At 49.6% G+C, this 19,836-nt stretch overlaps 1 protein-coding gene across 1 annotated transcript in view; it reads left to right on the top strand.

Moving 5' to 3' along the window:
- Window positions 1-4,010: 4,010 nt before the first annotated feature.
- KIF26B (kinesin family member 26B) overlaps window positions 4,011-19,836 on the top strand; it is a 442,501-nt gene continuing 426,675 nt past the window's right edge. Inside the window, exons 1-2 of the mRNA XM_072830252.1 lie at window positions 4,011-4,668; window positions 5,414-5,815. Of these exons, the coding sequence (XP_072686353.1) occupies window positions 4,606-4,668; window positions 5,414-5,815 (465 nt within the window). The 5' untranslated portion in view covers window positions 4,011-4,605. The remainder of the gene's footprint in view (window positions 4,669-5,413; window positions 5,816-19,836) is intronic.

The following is a 19,836-nucleotide window of genomic DNA, read 5'->3' as shown; positions in this document are numbered from 1 at the left end:
TATGATGTAAGGTCCACTGTATTCAGCATGTAGCTAAAATTGATTGGATATCGGATATGGAAAGAAACAGAAAGATGTGATTCAGAGTCAAGAGAAAAATCAGTTCATAGAAAGTGACCCCCAAATGAGCCAGATGTTGGAATTAGCAGACAGGAAACTTAAAGCTTCTATCATGACTATGTTTGATGATTTAAAGGAAAAAGAAGCAGGTAAGTGGAAACTATACATGTTCATAAGCATGTATTAAAAAGTACAATATCTGAAATGAAGAATTTACTGGATAGTCTTAACAGAGAGTGGAGGTAGCAGAAGCAATGCTTCGGAAACTTAATAAAGGATTGACAAATTATCCAGTTTGAAGAACTGAAGGGTAAGGATAATGTTAATAAATAGAACCACCTTAGTAACTTCTGAGATGATTCAAGTAGTGCAATAATATACATGTAATTGGACTCCCAGAGGGAGAGGAAAGAGAGAATGGGCCGAAAGTAATCTGAATAAAAAATAGCTGAAGGGCTCCCCAATTTGGTGAAAAACTTCTAGATTAACTTATAGGTCCTAGAAATTCAGCAAACCTCAAGCAGGATTACTACAGAGAGAAGCACATCTAGAAGCACCATAAGCAAATTGTTGAAAATTAACGGTAAAGGGAAAATCTTCAGAGGATCCAGAAAAAAAGGACATATTACACACAGGGAATTCCTATGGCATTACTGTTGATCTCCAATCAGAAACAAAAAAGGCAGGGGTGCCTGGATAGCTCAGTCAGTTAAACGTCCAACTCTTGATTTTGGCTCAGGTGATGGTCTGAGTCCTGAGATCAAGAGAGTCTGCTTAGGATTCTCTCTCCCTCTCCCTCTGCCCCTCCCCACTTGCTCTCTCTCTCTCTTTAAAAATGAATGAATGAAAGAATTAAAAAAAAAAAAAGGAAAAAAATTTTAAAGTAAAAAAGACCAGAAGATAATGATTGACATCTTTAAAGGGCTGGAAGAAATAGAACTGTCAACCTAGAATTCTACATCCAGCTAAACTGTTCTTCAAACACAAAATATGAAACAAAGATATTTTCAGATAAGTGCAAGCTGAGAGAATTTGTTGCCAGGAGACCCTCAGTACAAGATATGCTCTAAAAGAAGTCCTTCCGTCAGAAGGGAAATGACCCAGTTAGAATGTTGGCCCTAGAGGAAAAAAAATGAAGAGTCCCAGAAATGGCAAAACTGGGCACAGAGGAAAAACTAAATTTAAAATTTCCTAGTTTCACTAAAAGACAACAGGTTGTTTAAAATAAAATTGGTAAGATTGTATTGTGGGTTTTATGATGTATGTAGATATAAAATTGATCAACATAGCACAAAAGAGGGAGGTGAAATGGAATTTGCTCTTGCAAATTTCTTACATTTTAGGTCAAGTGGCACAAATGTTAACTCTAAGTGGCCCGTGATAAATTAAAGAGGCACATTATAATCATTAGAGCTAAAAGGCCAGTAGGGAGATGGAAGTGGAACACTAAAAAAATATTCAGTTAAGGGGGGGGGGTGCTGTGTAGCTAAGTAGGTTAACTATCTGCCTTGGGCTGAGGTCATGATGCAGGGTCTTGGGATGGAGCCCCACCTCTGGAGCCTGCTTCTTCCTCTTCCTCTGCTCCTCCCTCTGCTCATGCTCTCTCACTCTCTCTTTTTCTCTCAAATAAAAAAAAAAAAATCCTAAAAAAAAAAAAAAACTCAGCTAACAAAGAGAGGGCAGGAGAGACAAGCCCTGAAAAACGGTACAGGCAGATCACAGACCTGGACCCAACCTCATGAAGCTCAAAAACTTTGCACTAAGTGACAGAAGCCAAACACAAAAGAACGCATACCGCCTGGATTCTATGAATAAAAAGTTCAAGATCAGGCAAAAGGAATCCATGGTGATGGAAATCAGAGCAGTGGCTGTGCCTCAGGGGTGGGACGCTGGAGGAAAGGCAGGAGAGAGCTTTGTGGACTAACAGAAATCTATACCTGATTGAGGGGGTGGATTGCATGGGAGTTAATTAATTAATTAAAGATTTTATTTATTTATGAGCGACACACAGAGAGAGGCAGAGACATAGGCAGAGGGAGAGAAAGGACGCCATCCCAGGACCCCAGGATCACGACCTGAGCCAAAGGCGGACGCTCAGCCCTGAGCCATCCAGGTGCCCGGGAGCATATATTTAGCAAAAATCACAGAACTGTACACTTCCTTTTTTTGAAAGATGTGTGCCTTGCACTGTACGTGAATGTTCCGTCCATCTTTAAAAGCCTCGAACCGAACTCTCCTGCGGGGGCCCCGGTTGTAAACCGTTATCAACAGAGGGCGCTCGGAGCTCACCAAACACACTTTGGGGACCCAGCTCCTCGGGGATGCGAATCAGACCAGCTCTGGTCTCGGGCGTCTCCAAGGTGGATGTCGCAGCGCCGCAGCAGCTCTCCCTCGACTCCCCCCCGCCCCCCGGCCCGGCCCGGCCCGGCCCGGCCCCGCCCCCCCGGGCCCCTCCGGCTGGTCCCTCTCTCCGGGCCGCTCGCTGCTGTTCCGCGGCGCGGCGCGAGAGGACAGGCCGTTTCCTCCGCAGCTCAGCTGAATACAGATGTGGCCGCAGCTGCCGTGGGCCGCCTGGAGGCGTACCTGCCCCCCGAGGTCCTCTCTCTCGATGTGATCGCTTTTAAATTGGAAGCAGGAACGTAATGGAAACTTCCACACTGTTCTCGACATCTTCATTTTGACCTCTTACCTCGCTCTGGCGGCTGAGATCTTCCCATGCCCGGGCTGCGGCGGGTGGGCGGCCGCGAGAGGGGGGCGCGGAACAATCCCCCGGAGCTGGGCGGGAGGGGCGTCGCCCCGGGGCTTCAGCGCCCCCAGAAGGGTGTCTTCCGCCCCCTCCCTATCGCAGAAGGAGGCGAGCCCCTGGAAAGCCCCTACCGGCCTTGGAGCCCTCGCCCACCCCCAGGCCGGTGTCTCCGGGAGCGGAGATGCCATTACACCCCACGTGACCCCGCGCTGGGCCGGTCCTCCTCCAGGCGTCTCTCGGGGTGTTAATTAAAGGTCACCACAAAACAGACCTGCCGGCTCACCGGGAGAAATGTCCTCCCGGGAAATGAAAAATGACACCCCGGAGCAGCCACGTGTGGAGCCTGGCAGATGCCGGTTTCCTGCGCTCTCCGGCGCCGCGCGGGGGGCGGCGGCTGGGGGGCTCCGGGGCTCCGCGGGTCCAGGCGCGGGACGGAAGGGAAGGCGGGCAGCCGAGGGGGGCGCCCGGGGCGCGGCGCGGCGAGGTCGGCCCGCACACGCCCCTCTCCGGGCCCGCGGTGCGAGCGCACCCGGCGGATCCCTCAGTGTCCCCCGCGCGGCGGCGGCTCGCGCGATCCCGGGCTCGCTCACCTGGGCCAGCCCTGGGCGGCCCGGCACGTCGCAGATCGGGGCGCGCCGCCCGGGGAGGGGGCGCCCGCGAAGGTCCCCGGTCCTCCGGCGGTGGGCTGGGCGGGGGAGCCCGCTGGCCGGCCCGGGGCTTGGCAGGGCGATCCCGAGAAGGTTTGCAGGGCAGGTCTCGGAGAACAAAGGGCGGGGGGGAGGACCCGGCATGTTTGCGGACTTGTTTGTGACTCAGTCCCTTTTTCACACGGCGTTTCAAAGGCAGAACTGCAAGCCTTGCCAGGAAGAGAAAGCACTTGGGGGCGGGGAGGCCCGGGCCCATTTCTGCGCAGCCCTCGGGCTCGGCGCTGCCCCTCGGCGCCAGGCGCGCGCAGCGGCGTCTCATTAGGGCCCCGGCCGCCGGCCGCTCTCCAGGAACTTCCCCGCGAGGGGCGAGATTTACGACCTCCCCCCGCCCCCCCGGCGCTCGCCTCGCGCTGTCAGGCGGGCGCGCCGCCGCATAAAATGGATCCGGGGCGGCGCGGCGGCGGCGGCGGCGGCGGGCGGGCGGCGGGCTCCCGGGCGGCGGGGCGGCGGTTCCCGAGGCTCCGCGCTGCGCCCGGGCGCACACGCGCGCACTGACCGCGGCGGCGCCCGGGCCACGCCGAGCCGCCTCTCCCTGCCCTCGCGCAACTGTCAGGCCGAGCGGGCTGGCGGATATTGGCTCCGCCACGCGCCGAGGCTCCTCCCCGAGCCTGGATCTTTATATTTTGGGAGAATTTCTTTGAACTCAGTTACCGAGCTCCGTGGAGGAGACAAGTTCCCGCCGCCGGTCGCCGGCCGGGGCGCGGCGCGGGGCTCGCCCACCGTCCCTGCAGCCGCGTGTGCCCGGCCGCCCTCCTCGCTTCCCTCGCGCACTTGGCCGGGGGGGAAATGCCAATGATCCGGATGTGACCGTGAGAAGAAAACGCGCGACTGGAGGAGGCCGAAGAGGATGGGGAAGAGCATTATTTGAGGAGGAGAATAAACCAGCCACTCCAACCCGTTCTGCAAATTAGTGCTATTACTTCTGGGCTCCATTTGCTTCGATTCTCTCGCCCCCCCCCCCCCCCAATTAAGAAATCTTGACTTGAGGGCCAAGAGGCGGCCCCCGACCACGGGGGGACCCTTCTGGGTTGGAAGACCTTCTGGATGTAGCGTTGGTGGAACATTTAGACCCTCTCCGCTGGAAAAGCCACCATGAATTCGGTAGCTGGGAATAAAGAGAGGCTGGCGGTCTCCAGCAGGGGCAAGAAATACGGGGTAAGTTGTGACGGGTACAATGCGGAGGCGCGTTCCCGGCGCCCTCCTCGACCCGGGGGCCCCTTTCCCCGCGGCGGGCGGCTCCACGGGGCGGCCCCGGGCTCTCCCGCCGCCGCAGGGGCGCCTCCGCCGGGCGGGCTGGGCGTGCGTGCACGGAGGCGGGTCCGCCCGCGAGGACGCCCGCACGCTCGCCGGGCCCCCAGGATTTTCTCAGCCCCCGCGATCCTGGCGGTCCCCGCACCCCTAACTTTTGCAGCATTCGTGCACTTCCAGGCAGAGTTAAGCCGACCAGGGGGAGGGTGTGCACGAATTCTCTGCGGTTCCTCGCGATCATTTCCCCGGAGCCTGGAGCTCCTTCCATGTACCTTCAGGATCCGCAGGGCTGCACCCCAGATGAATAAAAAACCCAGATGCTCCCCCACCCTCAGCCCGCGGCATAGCGTCTTCCAGGATCTCGAACCGGGGCTTTTCCCGGGATGGGTGACTGTATGGGTTCCCCCTCGCAGGACCCGCGGGAAGCCCCCGAGCCAGCCCTCCCCTCCGGACCCGAGGAGGAGTGCGCCGGCGCCGGGGAAGCCGCGCAGGGGCACCCGAGCGGCGGGGACGGTGAGCGGGACAGACGGAGGCACCTTCCGCCGCAGGGCTCGGAGGGTCCGGGGCGCGCGGCCGTGGCGCTCGGCCGGGCCCTGGGGGCGCGGGGGCGCGGGCGCCCCACGGCCCCTGACTCTGCACGTCTACCCCGCAGGTGAACGAGGTCTGCTCGCCCACCAAGCCCGCGGCGCCCTTCTCCCCCGAGAGCTGGTACCGGAAAGCGTACGAGGAGTCGCGCGCCGGCAGCCGGCCCACCCCCGAGGGCGCGGGCTCGGCGCTCGGCTCGTCGGGGACCCCGTCCCCCGGCTCGGGCACCTCGTCCCCCGGCTCCTTCACGGGCTCCCCGGGCCCCGCCTCCCCGGGCATCGGCACCAGCTCGCCGGGCTCCCTGGGCGGCTCGCCGGGCTTCGGCACCGGCTCCCCGGGCTCCGGCAGCGGCGGCGGCTCCTCCCCCGGCTCGGACCGCGGCGTCTGGTGCGAGAACTGCAACGCCCGCCTGGTGGAGCTGAAGAGGCAGGCGCTGAAGCTGCTCCTCCCGGGGCCCTTCCCCGGCAAGGTGAGGCCACGCGGGGGCGGGCGGGGGCGGCTGGGCCCCCGGACCCCGCGGGCGGGGTGGGGGTGGGGGTGGCGGCGAGCGCGCGCCCCGTGGGCACGCAGCGGGGAGGTGCGCGGGGGCCTCTCCGCCCACTGGGTGTGCGCCGCGCTTTGGTGCGGCCGCGCTCCGCTCCGCTCGGGACAGCGAGCGCGTCGTGCTCCCCGCCCCCGGCCACCTGCCGTCGGCCCGGAGCGGGGGGTGCTCCGTCCCCCGAGACCCAGCCCCTGCCGTGCGCCGGGGGACGCTGGGCACCCGCGCTGGGGGCCCCCTCCCTGCCTCGCGCGCGCACTGCTGGCCGGGCCTTCGACTCTCCTCCCCACCGCCCCGCGCTCCTTCTGCGAATACCCGTGGGACGAGGACAGGCGAGCTGATACTTAGGGGTGGCGTTTCCCTTCGCCTGTTCGGGGGCCTTCGTTCCCAGGATGACGGAAACAGAGACTCCGACTCGAGCGCCAGCATTTCCCCCCTAGCATTCCGCGTGTGTGGCTGAGGAGGGTTGGGGTGGGCGCGCCTGGGAGCGGGGCTGCCCCGAGGCCGGCTCCGGCGCCCCTCCCGCGCCCCGGGCACAGCGCGCAGCGGCCGCGGCGGCTCCTCCATGGCAACGCTGCCTCGGCGTGGTGTGTTCATGAGACCCCAGAGTGTAACACAATGCAATTGTGTTTGCACTGTTGGGCCCAAGTACTATCAAGTGATAATATTTACTCTTCCACTTCAAAGAGTTTTTATCAGTGGTTAGAGAGAAATATCCAGAAAACAGAGCGCATAGCTGTGGGGATTTCTGACACCGCTCAGTGGCATTTTCGGATTTATATTCCTGTGCCTTTTGAAATGAAATGCTGTGATTTTCAGTCGTGAAATTTAGCGGTAACTGCACCTGCTTGCCTCGTCTGCTTATCTAAATTCACACACGTCAATGTTTTCATATTGCAAGGGTTAAATTACACAAATACCCACAGAGGTTGTAAAATTTTACACCCAGAGAATTACCACCCAGAGAATTGGTTTTATGAATTCCGAATTTATCTCAAGAATAATTAACTTGTGGATTGTTGTCGGTATGCCATTTCTGCAGTTTGGTGATAAATCTGCCCCGGCTCTCCGAGAACAATCTCAGGGAATATAAAAGCTTATTTTATACTTGCATTCAGTATCCTCCAATTTAACACTGTTTCACTCACACATTTATTTACTCTTTTGATCGTTTATCAATAGTCTCTGATTTCCCACCACAGTCAGGGCACTGTGTTAGGCACAGCAATGAAATAACAGGTACCTACAGTCCTTGTCCACACGGAGCGTGTATTCTAACGGAGGATACAGACATTGACCGCAAAACGCACAATTCAGAATTTGCTCCCATGTGCCCTAAGTCCTACAGAGGAAGAGTGTGGGGTGCTGTGAGATGGAACAACCAGACTAGACCACCTGACAAATCTTGAAAAACCTTGGTTCTTCAAGGGGTCCAGAACGCATGGCACCATCTGCTAGGTGGTAATCCTAGTAAGTTGCAGCCTACCAAAACATTCTAGAACATTCTCAAGAGCCTGTTCTAGGAATAGCTTATTTGGGTTGCTGAGTGCTGCTATGTGCAAAGGTCAATCAAAATCTACTCTTTTCATACAAATAGAGGAAAGGAAGGAAGCCTAGAGGAAGAAGAAACAAATGTCCAAATTCAAATGCATCTATCCTATGTTGTGGACTCTGGTGACAAAATTGATTTTGGATTTTGTTGGAAGCACCAGGACCATCCATTCCCAGTGTTACAGGAGGCAGGTCAATATATTTGCCAATTGTATTTACATGATGAAATTAACGGGACCCTGGGGAACCCATCGTGGACAATGAAGCTCAGTGCTCTGCACCAGCTTACAGTGACCCAGGCATGTCTGTAGGAGAGTCACACAGGAATATCACACAGTGCCGCAGTTGCCTGGAGTTTTATATGGGATGTAGCATAAAAAAATGAAACATGACATTTGGTACAGGGACTGCACAAGACTTAGCCAGAAACAACAATACCTGGATTGCCTCATTGTTAGTCATGAGGTAGGGGGCCTCAGTTTTAACTACAAATCTTCTGCGTATCTCTGGGAATAATAATAATAATAATAATAATTAATAAAAGTTCAGCCTTTTCTTTATTTTTAAAGCACCAGTACCCTCAGTTGAGGTACAATTTCCATTCCAGTTTTCAAGCCTGCTATATTTTAAGGCAACAAATGCTGTGTTCTCTTGAGCATGATGGATGGAGGCCCGTGGATGGATGGAGGCCCATGAAGAAGGCCTGCCTTCTTCCCAGGGCTGGATTTATGAGCAAACTGTGAACCTCTGTAGGCTCTCAGGCACCAAAAGAGTTAAGTTTCATTAGCCTAAGAGATGTCATTGTGCCTCCAACATGCAATTTGCCCTGGAGAGTAAGAGTCTAGAAGATAAAGGCATGTTTTTGAGGGATAATTAGCAAAAACGATCATTGTAATTCACTTATGACGCTTAATTGTATTTGGGGAATATTTTCTTAAACAGAATATTAAACTCTACTAGGTGGTATTAAAAGTCTCCTAGGTGGACATTTAGAAGTCAGAGGCAGAATAGCACATTCAAGAATCTTACTGTTTTAGGCTGGATTTGGTTTTAGTTCTTTCTCCACCACTAATTTATTTAGTGACATTGAGTAAATCAGCTTTTGTCCATATTTATGACTTTCTTTGGAGAAAGATATGGGGGTTGACGATTATTAATTAGCCCAGATACTGTTGGATTTATGTTTTATGTAGTTACAGGTTTGTTTTTTTTTTTTTTTTTTTATGAAAGATTATCCACTTTCAGTTTCTCATTTCATCAGTACATTTTCCAAATGTACAGCCATAGGAGTTCTCACTCTGCACTCATGGGTAGATAGCAAGCCCCCTTGAATCCTCCCGGTTTTATCTCGGGGACAGTTGGTTAAGGGGGGAGCTGAAGTTCTGGCGAGCCCACTGAGGGCGTCTGGCCCATCCCAGCATTTAGACAGTGGCTCTGATGGCCTGAGGAGTGACCACCCTATTCTGAGCATTCCTGGGAGTCCCGTGTCCCAGGAGAATAAGGCATCAGGGCAGAAGGCAACAGGACTTGGAGGTTTCTAGCTCAGGTAACTAACTCTGTGGGTAGGGATGGTGTTAACTGAGGCAGGAGACAAGAGGAGATCCGGATTTGGGAGTTTCCCAGAGAGAAGGCTGATAATGGGTTTGGTTTCCCATGCACTGAGTGTGAGGTTTCTGGAGAGAGGCAGATTTAGGAATACAAAAGACTCTGGGGTGTAGAAATGGCAACTGTGAGCTCACGCAACTGTTGACGATGCTCTGGATTTGTCCCTTCAAATAACAACTTACCTGGGTGCGTAAAGATCTGTGCCTGGTGGCGGATTGTAAAACATTTGGATTGACTTTTATTACCTCAGTCAGTAAAAAGGTACTTACTGGGTTTATATCATGTCTTTTTCTAGGGCTGGTAAGTAGAAGGGGTCAGATGAAAGAATGTGGATTTGTGAAGTGTGGGGATTTGCAGTAAAAACAGTCCTTTTGCCCATTGTAGCGTTCCAGTGTGTAAATCTAAAACCATTTCATATCCACTGGCACGAGTGTCTTTCCCATTTTATGCACAATCAAGGCACCAAGCAGAAATAAGGGCCAAGGAATGAATCTCCCACCTTTGAGCAATCCTAGATCATTCTGGTAACTGAGACACAACTTTTGAATTGACAGTGGGAACTCTAGGAAACATCAGCCCCAAAGAATTCCCTGGAGCAAGCAGAAATGTTTCGGGTTGGCAAAAGGGTATCAGGCATCTGTTCGTTTCCATATCAATAAAAGAAAATCTTTTTTGTAAAAAAAAAAATGTTCACAACAACATTCCTATCTGATTTTCTCTCAGTCAAGTATTCTGGGACCATTTATGCCCCAGAAATATCAGGAAGATTAGCCAGACATACTGAGAGGGTGGCCAGGAATTAGAGAGATGAAAGAAAGGAATGTGTCATAGGGGTTTAAAAACACCAAACGTAGACTCTAAATAGCCAGAGCCCAAGTAAGTCTAGACTTGGGGAATATGTGTGTGTGTGTGTGTGTGTGTGTGTGTGTGTCTGTGTGTGTATTTCTGTATTTTTCCCAGCTCCAAGACAGGTATGAAAAAATAACTCCATGTAGAGATTCCTCTAGAAGCCATGCATGGTATGATTCATTACAGATACAATACATGTTGCATTTTAAATACATACAAATTAAGAGAGAAGTTTACCAGGAATCTTTTTTTTTTAACCTGAAATCTTTTTAAGAGCACATGGCTATTTTCAGAAAACGTTATTTGAATCTTTCCCACTTCAGAAATATTTTCGATACAAAATCAGCTGATAGATAATATCAGTAATGAGAACACTTCTGAAACATTTTAGGGATTCTAAAAACATTCCCAGTAGAGCCACGTGAGTGGTAATCTCTTCCTTCGGGCTTAGCAAGCTCTGGGTAATGGCATTTCATTCCACCAGACTTTTAATTGTGAACCAACACGGTCAGTTTTTATAGTGACTTAATTCACTTTGTAAAAATCCCTGGGCTGTAGTAATGTCTTCCACACTCATCGCAGATAGGATTATTGCATTAGAAATGTGATTTTTAAATGACTGAGGCTAGTAATTTGTCAGCATTTGGAACGATTAAGTCAATAAAATTTAGGCAACATGAGTTGCTCTTTGGCATATCACAGATCGTGCCATTCATCAAGTAATCCTAATGGTGATGGTAATGATGATGATTATAAACGGCTAGCAAATTATTGGCCTGAGGATGTGCTAGGCACTGTACTCAGCCATGCCTCCTCCTCCCCGTACATCAGATCTCCTATAGCAAAGTAAAGATGAATCCAATTTCTTTACTCTGGAATTCAAGTGATTTATGTGGTTCAGGTCACAAAAAGGAAGCATGAGTAAAGATGCAAGGTACAGAGAAATCCAAGGGAGCTTCCCCGTCGAGTCCCTTGAGAGTCACTGTTAGGATAACTGGCTGAGTCGGAGACCCCCCCCCCCCCCCCCCGACCTTAGAGAGAGAGAGAGAGAGAGGGAAAGGAGAGTTACGATTGTTTTTCCTGGGCTCACAGACGGTAGCATCACTTTTCAGGGGGTGGTGGGAAAAATATATGGGGTTGTCAGGATTGTGAACTGAGTAATTTTCTTGGCTGGAATGTAATGCAGCGGGGAAAGGAACTTCCGCATATTTCTCTTCGCTCACTTGAGACTCTCTGTTGCCTGCCCTTTCTTGAAAACCCTGTCGGGGGCACCCTGCACTGGCCTCCTAGGGGGGAGAGTTCTTCAGGGGGATGTCTCAGCACCGCGGCCCAAGGGCTGCCAGACTTCAGCTCTGTTCTGCCCTGGCCAAGATGGCAGGTTGCTGGCTTCTTTCAGGGCTCATGGTCTGTTTTCAGGAGAATAAACTGATTTCCTTTTGACTCTCTTGAATCACGTGCTGACCATAACATCTTTTCTTTACCTCTTTTTTTTTTTTAAACCTCCTCTGTGGTCTTATTGTGGCAAAGAAGCAAGGTTTCGGTGGGTTCCCGCTGATCTTTCATACTTAATGCGCCAGTCTGAAATCTTGTAGAGTGTATTTGTGTAGGTGCCAAAGGACAGGGAATAAACCTCTATTCCTAAATTACTTTAAGAATGTTTTATCAAGGGGCACCTGGGTGGCTAAGCCAGTTAAGCATCCAACCCCTGATCTTGGCTCAGGTCTTGATCTTGGGGTCCTGAGTTCAAGCCCCGTGTTGGGCTCCACGCTGGGTTTGGAACTTACTTTAAAAAAGTGCTTATCAAAATAGTGAATCATGGGCAGCCCCAGTGGCTCAGAGGTTTAGCGCCGCCTTCAGCCCAGGGCGTGATCCTGGGGGCCCAGGATCGAGTCCCACATTGGGCTCCCTGCATGGAGCCTGCTTCTCCCTCTGCCTGTGTCTCTGCCTCTCTCTCTCTCTCTCTCTCTCTCTCTCTCTCTCGTGAATAAATAAATAAAATCTTTTTTTTTAATAAATAAAATCTTTAAAAAAATAATAAATGAGCTCCAGAACCCATCTAAGGAAGTTGGATTTCAAGTTATGATTACAAAGGCTATCACTTTCAGGTTTCAAAGGAATTCGCTTATGTTTTCTTTGAGTATTTCTGTGGTTTCCTTTTAAATATTTAGAGGTCTGATCCACTGGGAAGTCACTTTGGTATATAATGAAAGGTACACATCGAGTTTATCATCTTCTAAATGTCTATCCAGTTGTCACCAGTTCAAACATTCATCATCCATATTCCCCCCACTGATCTGAGATACTATCATTATCATAAACCAACTTTTCAGGTGGACTTGGGTCTGTCGCTGTATCTTCTGCTATGTGCTGTGTATCTGTCTCTTCGTGTGCCAGTTCCATGCTATTTTACTTTATTTTATTTATATTTTTAGATTTTTATTTGCTTTAGAGAGAGAGAGTGTGTGTGTGCACATGGGGGAGGGAAGGAGGAGGGGGAGGGAGAGAGACTCTGAAGCAGACTCTGTGCTGAGTGGGGAACCTGAGTGGGGCTCGATCCCACCACCATGAAATCATGACCTGAGACAAAACCAAGTTGGATGCCCAACCAGCTGAGCCACACAGGCCCCCATGCTATTTTAAATACAGAATCTTTGTAATATGTTTTAATATTTGGTAGGGCTATCCCTCCCTCTCCCAAATAGTGTGTCTCCTTTCTGGGAGTTTCCTGGTTAGTCCTCCTTCTTTCCCACATGAACTTTAGAATCAACTTGCCTAATTCCAGAAAATAAGTCTTTTAATTGGGACCATGTTAAATTAATATATTAATCTGGGGGATATTTGCTGTCTTTATGATGTTGAATCTTTCCCAAGAACATGGAATATATTTTCTGTTTGAACAAGTCTACTTTTCAGCAAGTTTTAAGGCTTTTCTCCTATAGACTTTGTGCATTTCTTGTTAAATTTACTCTCATATCTTTTGTTGCTATTATAAATGAGCTCTTCACCTTAATCTTCTAACTGATAATTGTGCATAAGAAGGGTATTGATTTGTAAATTAACTTCATTTCCTACTTATTAAACTCTATGTGTTCATTAGTTTTAAAATCAATACTCTTGGATTTTCAAAAGAAATTTTTTTAAAGATTTTTAAAAAAGATTTATTTATTTATTCATGACAGGCACAGAGAGAGAGAGAGAGAGAGAGAGAGGCAGAGACACAGGCAGAGGGAGAAGCAGGCTCCATGCAGGGAGCCTGACGTGGGACTCAGTCCCGAGTCTCCAGGATCACACCCTGGGCTGAAGGCAACACTAAACCGCTAGGCCGCCCGGGCTGCCCAAAGATTTTATTTATTTATTCATGAGAGACACAGAGAGAGGCAGAGACATAGGCAGAGGGAGAAGCAGGCTCCCTGAAGGGAGCCTGATGCGGAACTCGATCCTAGGACCCTGGAATCATGACCTGAACCAAAGGCCGACTCTCAACCACTGAGCCACCCAGGTGCCCCGGATTTTCAAGAGAATATATCTTATACAAGTAGATATATCATTACTCTCTTCCTTTGCTGTTTTTATTCCTTTAATGGTTTTCTCTGTTACATTGATTAATGCCCCGATACAGTGTTAAATGAATGTGATACAGTGGGCATGTGTATAGTTTTTCCCATTAAGTAAGATGTTGGTTTTTGGACTGAGATGTACATATAGTATTACAAATTGAGGAAGTATCCATCAATTCCTATTTTATTTAGTGTTTTTAATCAAGAATGAATGTTCTATTTTGCCAAATACTTTCTCAGTTGTTAGGGAGATGATCACATGATTTTTCTCCTTGGATCTGTTAGTACTGTTAATTATTATTATTGTTTTCCTAATAATGAACCATCCTTGCATTCCCATAATAAACTCTATTTGGTCAAAATGTATTTCTAAAATATGCTGCTGACTGGATTTGTTAATATTTATTGTCTTTGCTTTCATATTCCTATGCCCATTAAGCATTTTGGATTCCTGCTTATGTATCAATTACACTGCTCTCCCACATTATAACCAAGGTACCAAAACGATGAAAATTCCTGTCTGAGAGCAGCTCTCAGTCTGGTTGAGAGACAGGCAAGGAGCCAGAGTTAGAGAGCAGTATAGTAAGTGCTGGACCACAGGCCATGTGAGTTGGCAGGGAGCAGAGGGGAGGATAGAGCTGCCTTTGGCAGGTGGATGGGAGTCTGGCTCATTGAATGCAGGGCAGCACTGACATCCAGGCAGTTAGAAAGGCAGACACAAGGCACAAGGAGGTTATGCGTGCTCAGTCATACCCTTTGGGGGACTGCAGGGGTGCATTGTTACCATAGCACAGCATGTGCATAGGTGAGGAACATGCTGGAAAGGCAGCAGGGAGAGGATGAATGGCCTTGCAGCTGAAGAGTCTGATTTTACCCTATAAGCCTTGGGTGACTGTTGATGGACATTTGGGAAGAGAATGAGGTGACCAGATATCTATTTATGAAAGGTTACTCTGACAATGAGGGAAGATAGGCTGAGGGCAGCATTGGGGAGCCCACAAGTGGCTGAGGGCAGCATCGGGGAGCCCACAAGGAGGCCCCTCGCCATGGCCTGGGTGATGGAGGATGCTAAGACGGTGGCAGTGGCAATGGAGAGGCAGCTTGGACCACATAGATGTTGTACATAGAAAACCCACAGGGGCTGGAATTCATGGGAATATGGGGTAGAGGGAGAGGAGGAAGATTAGGGCTCTCCCTGATTTCTGGCCGGGACAAGGGTGAGGAGCTGCTGCCATTAATTGAGATGGAGGGTACAGGAGCAGATAGGGTTTTTGTTATTGTGGGTCTGATTTACGAGGAAGGTTGTGGATAGTAAAATTGGTTTGGGCTCTGTAGAGCTTGAAGCAGAATGTTCTAGGGGGTCCCAATGGGATTCTGAGCTGGAGACATGGGTCTTCAAGATGTTGGTGGTGAGTGTGGTGGCATCCCCAGAGGGTGAGCTCTCCCCAGATGGTGAGGCTGTGCGTGGCAAGAGAGCATGGAGCTGTGGGACTCAGGGACATTGAAGGCATGGGCACTCTGAGGAACCAGAAGAGAAGTCAGGGAGAAGCCAGAAGAAGGGGAAGAAAATCAGAGACAGTAGAGTCATGGGATGAGAGAGAAGCAAGCTTCAGAGGGAGACAACGGTCAGATACCTTGGAGAGATCAAGGAGGTGATGATGGAGGTTTCCCTGATTCAGTGAATGGGAGGTGGCTGGGGATCTCTGTTAGAAGAGTGTCTGGTGCCCCGAGAAAGGTGGGCAGTGACAGCATGTCCAGGAGTGGGTAGAGAGGCAGCACTTGAGTTGTTGACGGCACTAAGAGGGTAAGAGATCCATTTTTGAGGCGCTTATGACCTTAAAAAGGAAGACCTGGGGTCCACAAACCTAGGTGCCAAATTGGGTTACATCACTAAGTGTGTGACCTTGGGCACAGTCTGTCTGAACCTGGTCCTGTGACCTTGGGCGCAGCCTGTCTGAACTCCTCCTTGCACTGGTGGCAGTGGTAGGAGGGTCAGTGAAACCTGCCAGGTAATGTCCAACCTTCACTTTCTGTCTATTCCAGTGGCTTTCCCTGGGAAGGTAAATTTTATGAAAGCTCCCTCCCTCTCCCCTTCTTCCCTCCCTCTTCGTCCCTCCCTCCCTCCATCCCTCCCTCCCTCCCTCCCTCCCTCATCCATCCCTCCCTCCCTCCCTCCCTCCCTCCCTCATCAGTGGTCTCACAGCAAAACGCAAAAGCAGCAGAGAAAACGGAGCCAGTGAACTCCTCTCCTTTTCCATTTCTTCGCCTTCCAGCAAATAAAGCGCTTATTTATTCCTTTATAGGGTGACTCCACAGAAAATTTGTGAGAGCTCAGTTGACAAAAATAGCCACTCCTTTCAGTTGCGATACCATGAATATGGAGTGAGATTCCTTGTCACAGATGGAAATCCCTTCGTCAAGCCCTGCCCCCTCCGAGACCCTCCAGGGAGCTTGGCAGACGCTGTGTTTCCCATTCCCACTCCTGAGCAGGGAGAGCAGATTTCCCCCAGTGAGGGCATGGGCGATGCTGCAGATCTGGGCAACACCAGGAATCTGGCTTATCTGCCTTCCCATCCAGTTTTATCTTTCGCAGACAGTTTTCTTTGCAGTTATGCTTTGCTGATCCTATCGCATCGATGCCGCCCAGACCTTGCGGAGAAGTCTGGAAATAGAGACCCCTCCCCCACTGAGCGGGTATTTCCTGCCCACGTTTCAGCTCTCAGAGCGTTCTTGGAAACTCTTACCCAGAAAGGGTCGATATTCCTGTGCTGCTGTGTGTGGGTTAACATATCAGAAGGCTCTGGGGTAGACTGAATTCTTTTGATAAGCAGAACTATATCTAAATATATCTTAAGTGTTACAGGCCATGTTGGGCAGGGGGAGGCTATTTTGACTCATCGTTTCTGCTTAATGGAGTTTAAGCTCGATACTGTCGCCAGCCACAAAAAGTTCTTGGAAAAAGGTTTGTTAGCTCTCCACTCACGGCATGGTTTTAAAATCTTTGCTAGTTCTTATGCACAAAATGTCTTTATTTTCATTTTTATTTTTTTAAAGATTTTATTTATTTCTTAGAGAAAGCACACAAGTGGGGCGCAGGGGCAGAGGGAGAGGGAGAAGCAGATTCTCCCCCAGCTGAGCAGGGAGCTGCATGTGGGGCTCTATCCCAGGACTCTAGCATCACGACCTGAGCTGGAGGCAGGTGCTTTACCGACTGAGCCACCCAGGCGCCCCCAAATATCTTTATTTTTAAAGAATGAACTGCAAATAAGTTAAAATCTCTTTTGCCCCATGAGTGGTGACAAATATAAGCTTTTGATGCTTCTTTATCTAAGCTGAGTGATATCTGAGATTTATAATTGCGAATTCAGGATTTTTTTTCTTGGAACTTAAAGAGCTTGAGATTTGTCTGTGGTGTGATTCCATTTTTTAATTAGCAGTGATGAGCAGCCACACTTCCCCGTGAAACACTACTGTCTTATTTATAGTGGTTGCTTTCTTTGGAGTTGGAATAGCTGCTTCCCTGCGTCCTGCTCCATCTAAATGGTGGTTTCATGCAGCAATAGGAGACTTACTTATTAACCGAGTAACAAACCAAGAACAACCCAAAGCTGTTGAGCTCTCTAACCAACTGGTTATACAGAAAATAAACAGCCGATCAGGCAAACAGCTGGCAACCGCCACTGTTGTTGTTGTTGTTGTTGTTGTTGTTGTTTTTTTAAAGATTTTATTTATTCATGAGAGACACACAGAGAGAGGCAGAGACACAGGCAGAGGGAGAAGCAGGCTCCCTGCAGGGAACCCAGTGTGGGACTCGATCCTGGGACCCTGGGATCATAACCTGAGCTAAAGGCAGACGCTCAACCACTGAGCCACCCCAGACATCCCCAATCCCAGATGTTTAGTAGAGAATGGACTATCCTTAGATGAGGAGACAAGAGTTTGCCATCTTGCCCTCAGCACTAATTAGCACTGGGATCTTGGGCAAGCCTGCTAGCCAGCTTGCACTTCATTCCTCTTTTGTAAACCAGGAGAGTGGGAGTCGGTGGTCTCTGCAAGTCTCTGAAGTCGGAGAGGAGCCCCAAGACTATGGTACCCAGGCCTTGCTCCCTAGTTCCAAAGGGATCTTCATAAGGCCTCACATGGGTTTCTGGCTACACCTGGAGCCTGAAGCTGTTCCTAGGGTTGCCATGTTTGTGGGACTCCCCGCGCCCCCCTGCAACCAGCCAGGCCTGTCCTCCTGGATTGCCCATCCAAACAGAGGTACTGCCAGCACTGTCATCCCTGATGTGTCTGCATTGGAATTTGGATTGTAAACTGATGGACAGGATCCTTCCTGTTTCTTAATAAAGCAGTTTACTTTACTGTCTTCTTTGTTTGTACACAGAAATAAACTCGGGCAGACAAAAGGACAATCGATTTTATAAGAGCAAGTTGGTAAGGAATGTCTGAGAAAAAATAGTACCTTAGTTATAAAGATGGCTTATAGTTAGTTTTACATGAAATAAAACCCTGTCATACTGATTAGGATTTATTTTAGTTTATTTTATTAAAAAGATTTATTTATGGGAAAGAGAGAGAGAGAGGAATGGCAGAGGTAGAAGCAGACTTCCCATTGAACAGGGAGGGACACCACCCCCTCCCCACATCCACGGGTTTGATCCCAGGACCCTGAGATCCTGACCTGAACTGAAGGCAGACTCTTAACCAACTGAGTCACCCAGGCACCCCCTGGTCAGGATTTAGAAATAATTTGCGGGGAGTTCATCCAGGGTAGCAGTCCAGGAACACCAAAACTCCAGACATTTTATTTGTCTTTCTTTAAAAAAAATTCTACACCTAGATTTTTTTCTAATACTTTTCTTCTCCCTTTTGTTCCCCTTCTTCCCTCTGCTCCTATGAATACAGTTGTTTAGACCAATATTTACATACCCATGCCCATGACTTGGGCATAATCTCCTGTAGTTTTGGAGGGTGGTCTGTGAGGAGCTGGCAGGTGGCCAACTGCCAGGTTGGCAAGGTCTGCTCGTTTATTATCCATCATATTTTCTTCCCTGACAAGTAACCTAGCTTGTCTTTTACCTGTCTGCGTCCTGTGAAATGTTCTGCTCACTCTTATTTCAACGATAATAATTTGTATTTGCATTGTGATTTAAACATAACTCAGGGAGCCCGGATATTAAAAGTAGAACTTCAGGAGTGTTGGAGTGGTTCAGGCGGTGAAGCATCTGCCTTCAGCTCAGGTCATGATCTCAGGGTCCTGGGATCCAGCCCCGCATAGGGCTCCCTGCTTAGCAGGCAGTCTGCTTCTTTCTCACCCTCCTTCTGTGCTCTCTCTTTCTCTCTCTCCCTCAAATAAATAAAATCTTAAAAAAAAAAAATAGAACTTCATCTGGCCTTGAGCAGCACTAGGATTCTGGTGCCCGTACCCAAGTACCACTTTCCATTGGCATTCTTGCACTCAGTTCTCTGCACCCCTTCCAGGGGAGGCTCACTACACACGCTACAGCCAAGAGTGCCCCACCCAGCACTGCATGCCCTCCACGTATTTTCGTTGATTGTGGTCCCAGGTATCGGAGTCTTCGTTGCTCCTGTAGTCCTTTCCCCCTAAATTTGCTCAGGTAACTCTTGGTAGAATTTCTAAGAAGTCTTTCTAACCAGCTGGGCTGTGCGTGTATGTGTGCACGCACATGTGTGTGCATGTGTGTGTGCACATCTTGCAGGAGCCCTGGAAGAAATGCACAAGCTGGAACACTGTAGACATCCTAGCTCAGGTTTCAGGCATGTTTACCCCTGAGCTTTTATTGGAGGTCAAGGCAGCTAATAAAACAGGCCGTGCAATTAAAGGGCATTGAGCAGAGCAGGATGGCTAACTGTCTCGGCAGCCTGCAAGCACAGGAAGGGCTGACAGCGGCCAGTCGCTTAATGATGGCTTTACAAGTATTTTTGCAGCCAGGGTGGCAAATGTAGTACAAAGGCATGGTTTTCATATGCCTAATCAAGTTCTCTGCTTCCTGTGTGAAGGAAGTTGCTGGTTGTGGGCTTTTTCTGTGGTGGTGGTTTGTGCTAATTTACTTTTTAAAATGGAGTGTTTCTTGTTAGTAGTGATTCTCCCTAACAGCCCTTTATGGTGGTCAGGAGGAGATAACAGTGACATAGAGCTTTCAGGGGTTGCTGGGGGTCACCCGGAAAACCTCTGGCTCCCAGTGCTCCATCAGGCTCTAGTAAGATTTATTTAGGCAGTTGTTTTGCCTGTGTGGATCTCCCTGGAGCAAGGTCATCATATTAGGAACTTATGCTTTACTTAGTATCTGTGTACCCACTAGACAGTAATTTTTTTTTGTCTGTGAATTCTCTAAGGATTTCTAGCCTTTCAGGGAAAAAATCTCCCCC

The sequence above is a fragment of the Canis lupus genome, chromosome 6, assembly GCF_048164855.1.
Source record: "Canis lupus baileyi chromosome 6, mCanLup2.hap1, whole genome shotgun sequence".
Classification (NCBI taxonomy): domain Eukaryota; kingdom Metazoa; phylum Chordata; class Mammalia; order Carnivora; family Canidae; genus Canis; species Canis lupus.
This window is presented reverse-complemented; position numbering and strand designations above follow the sequence as displayed.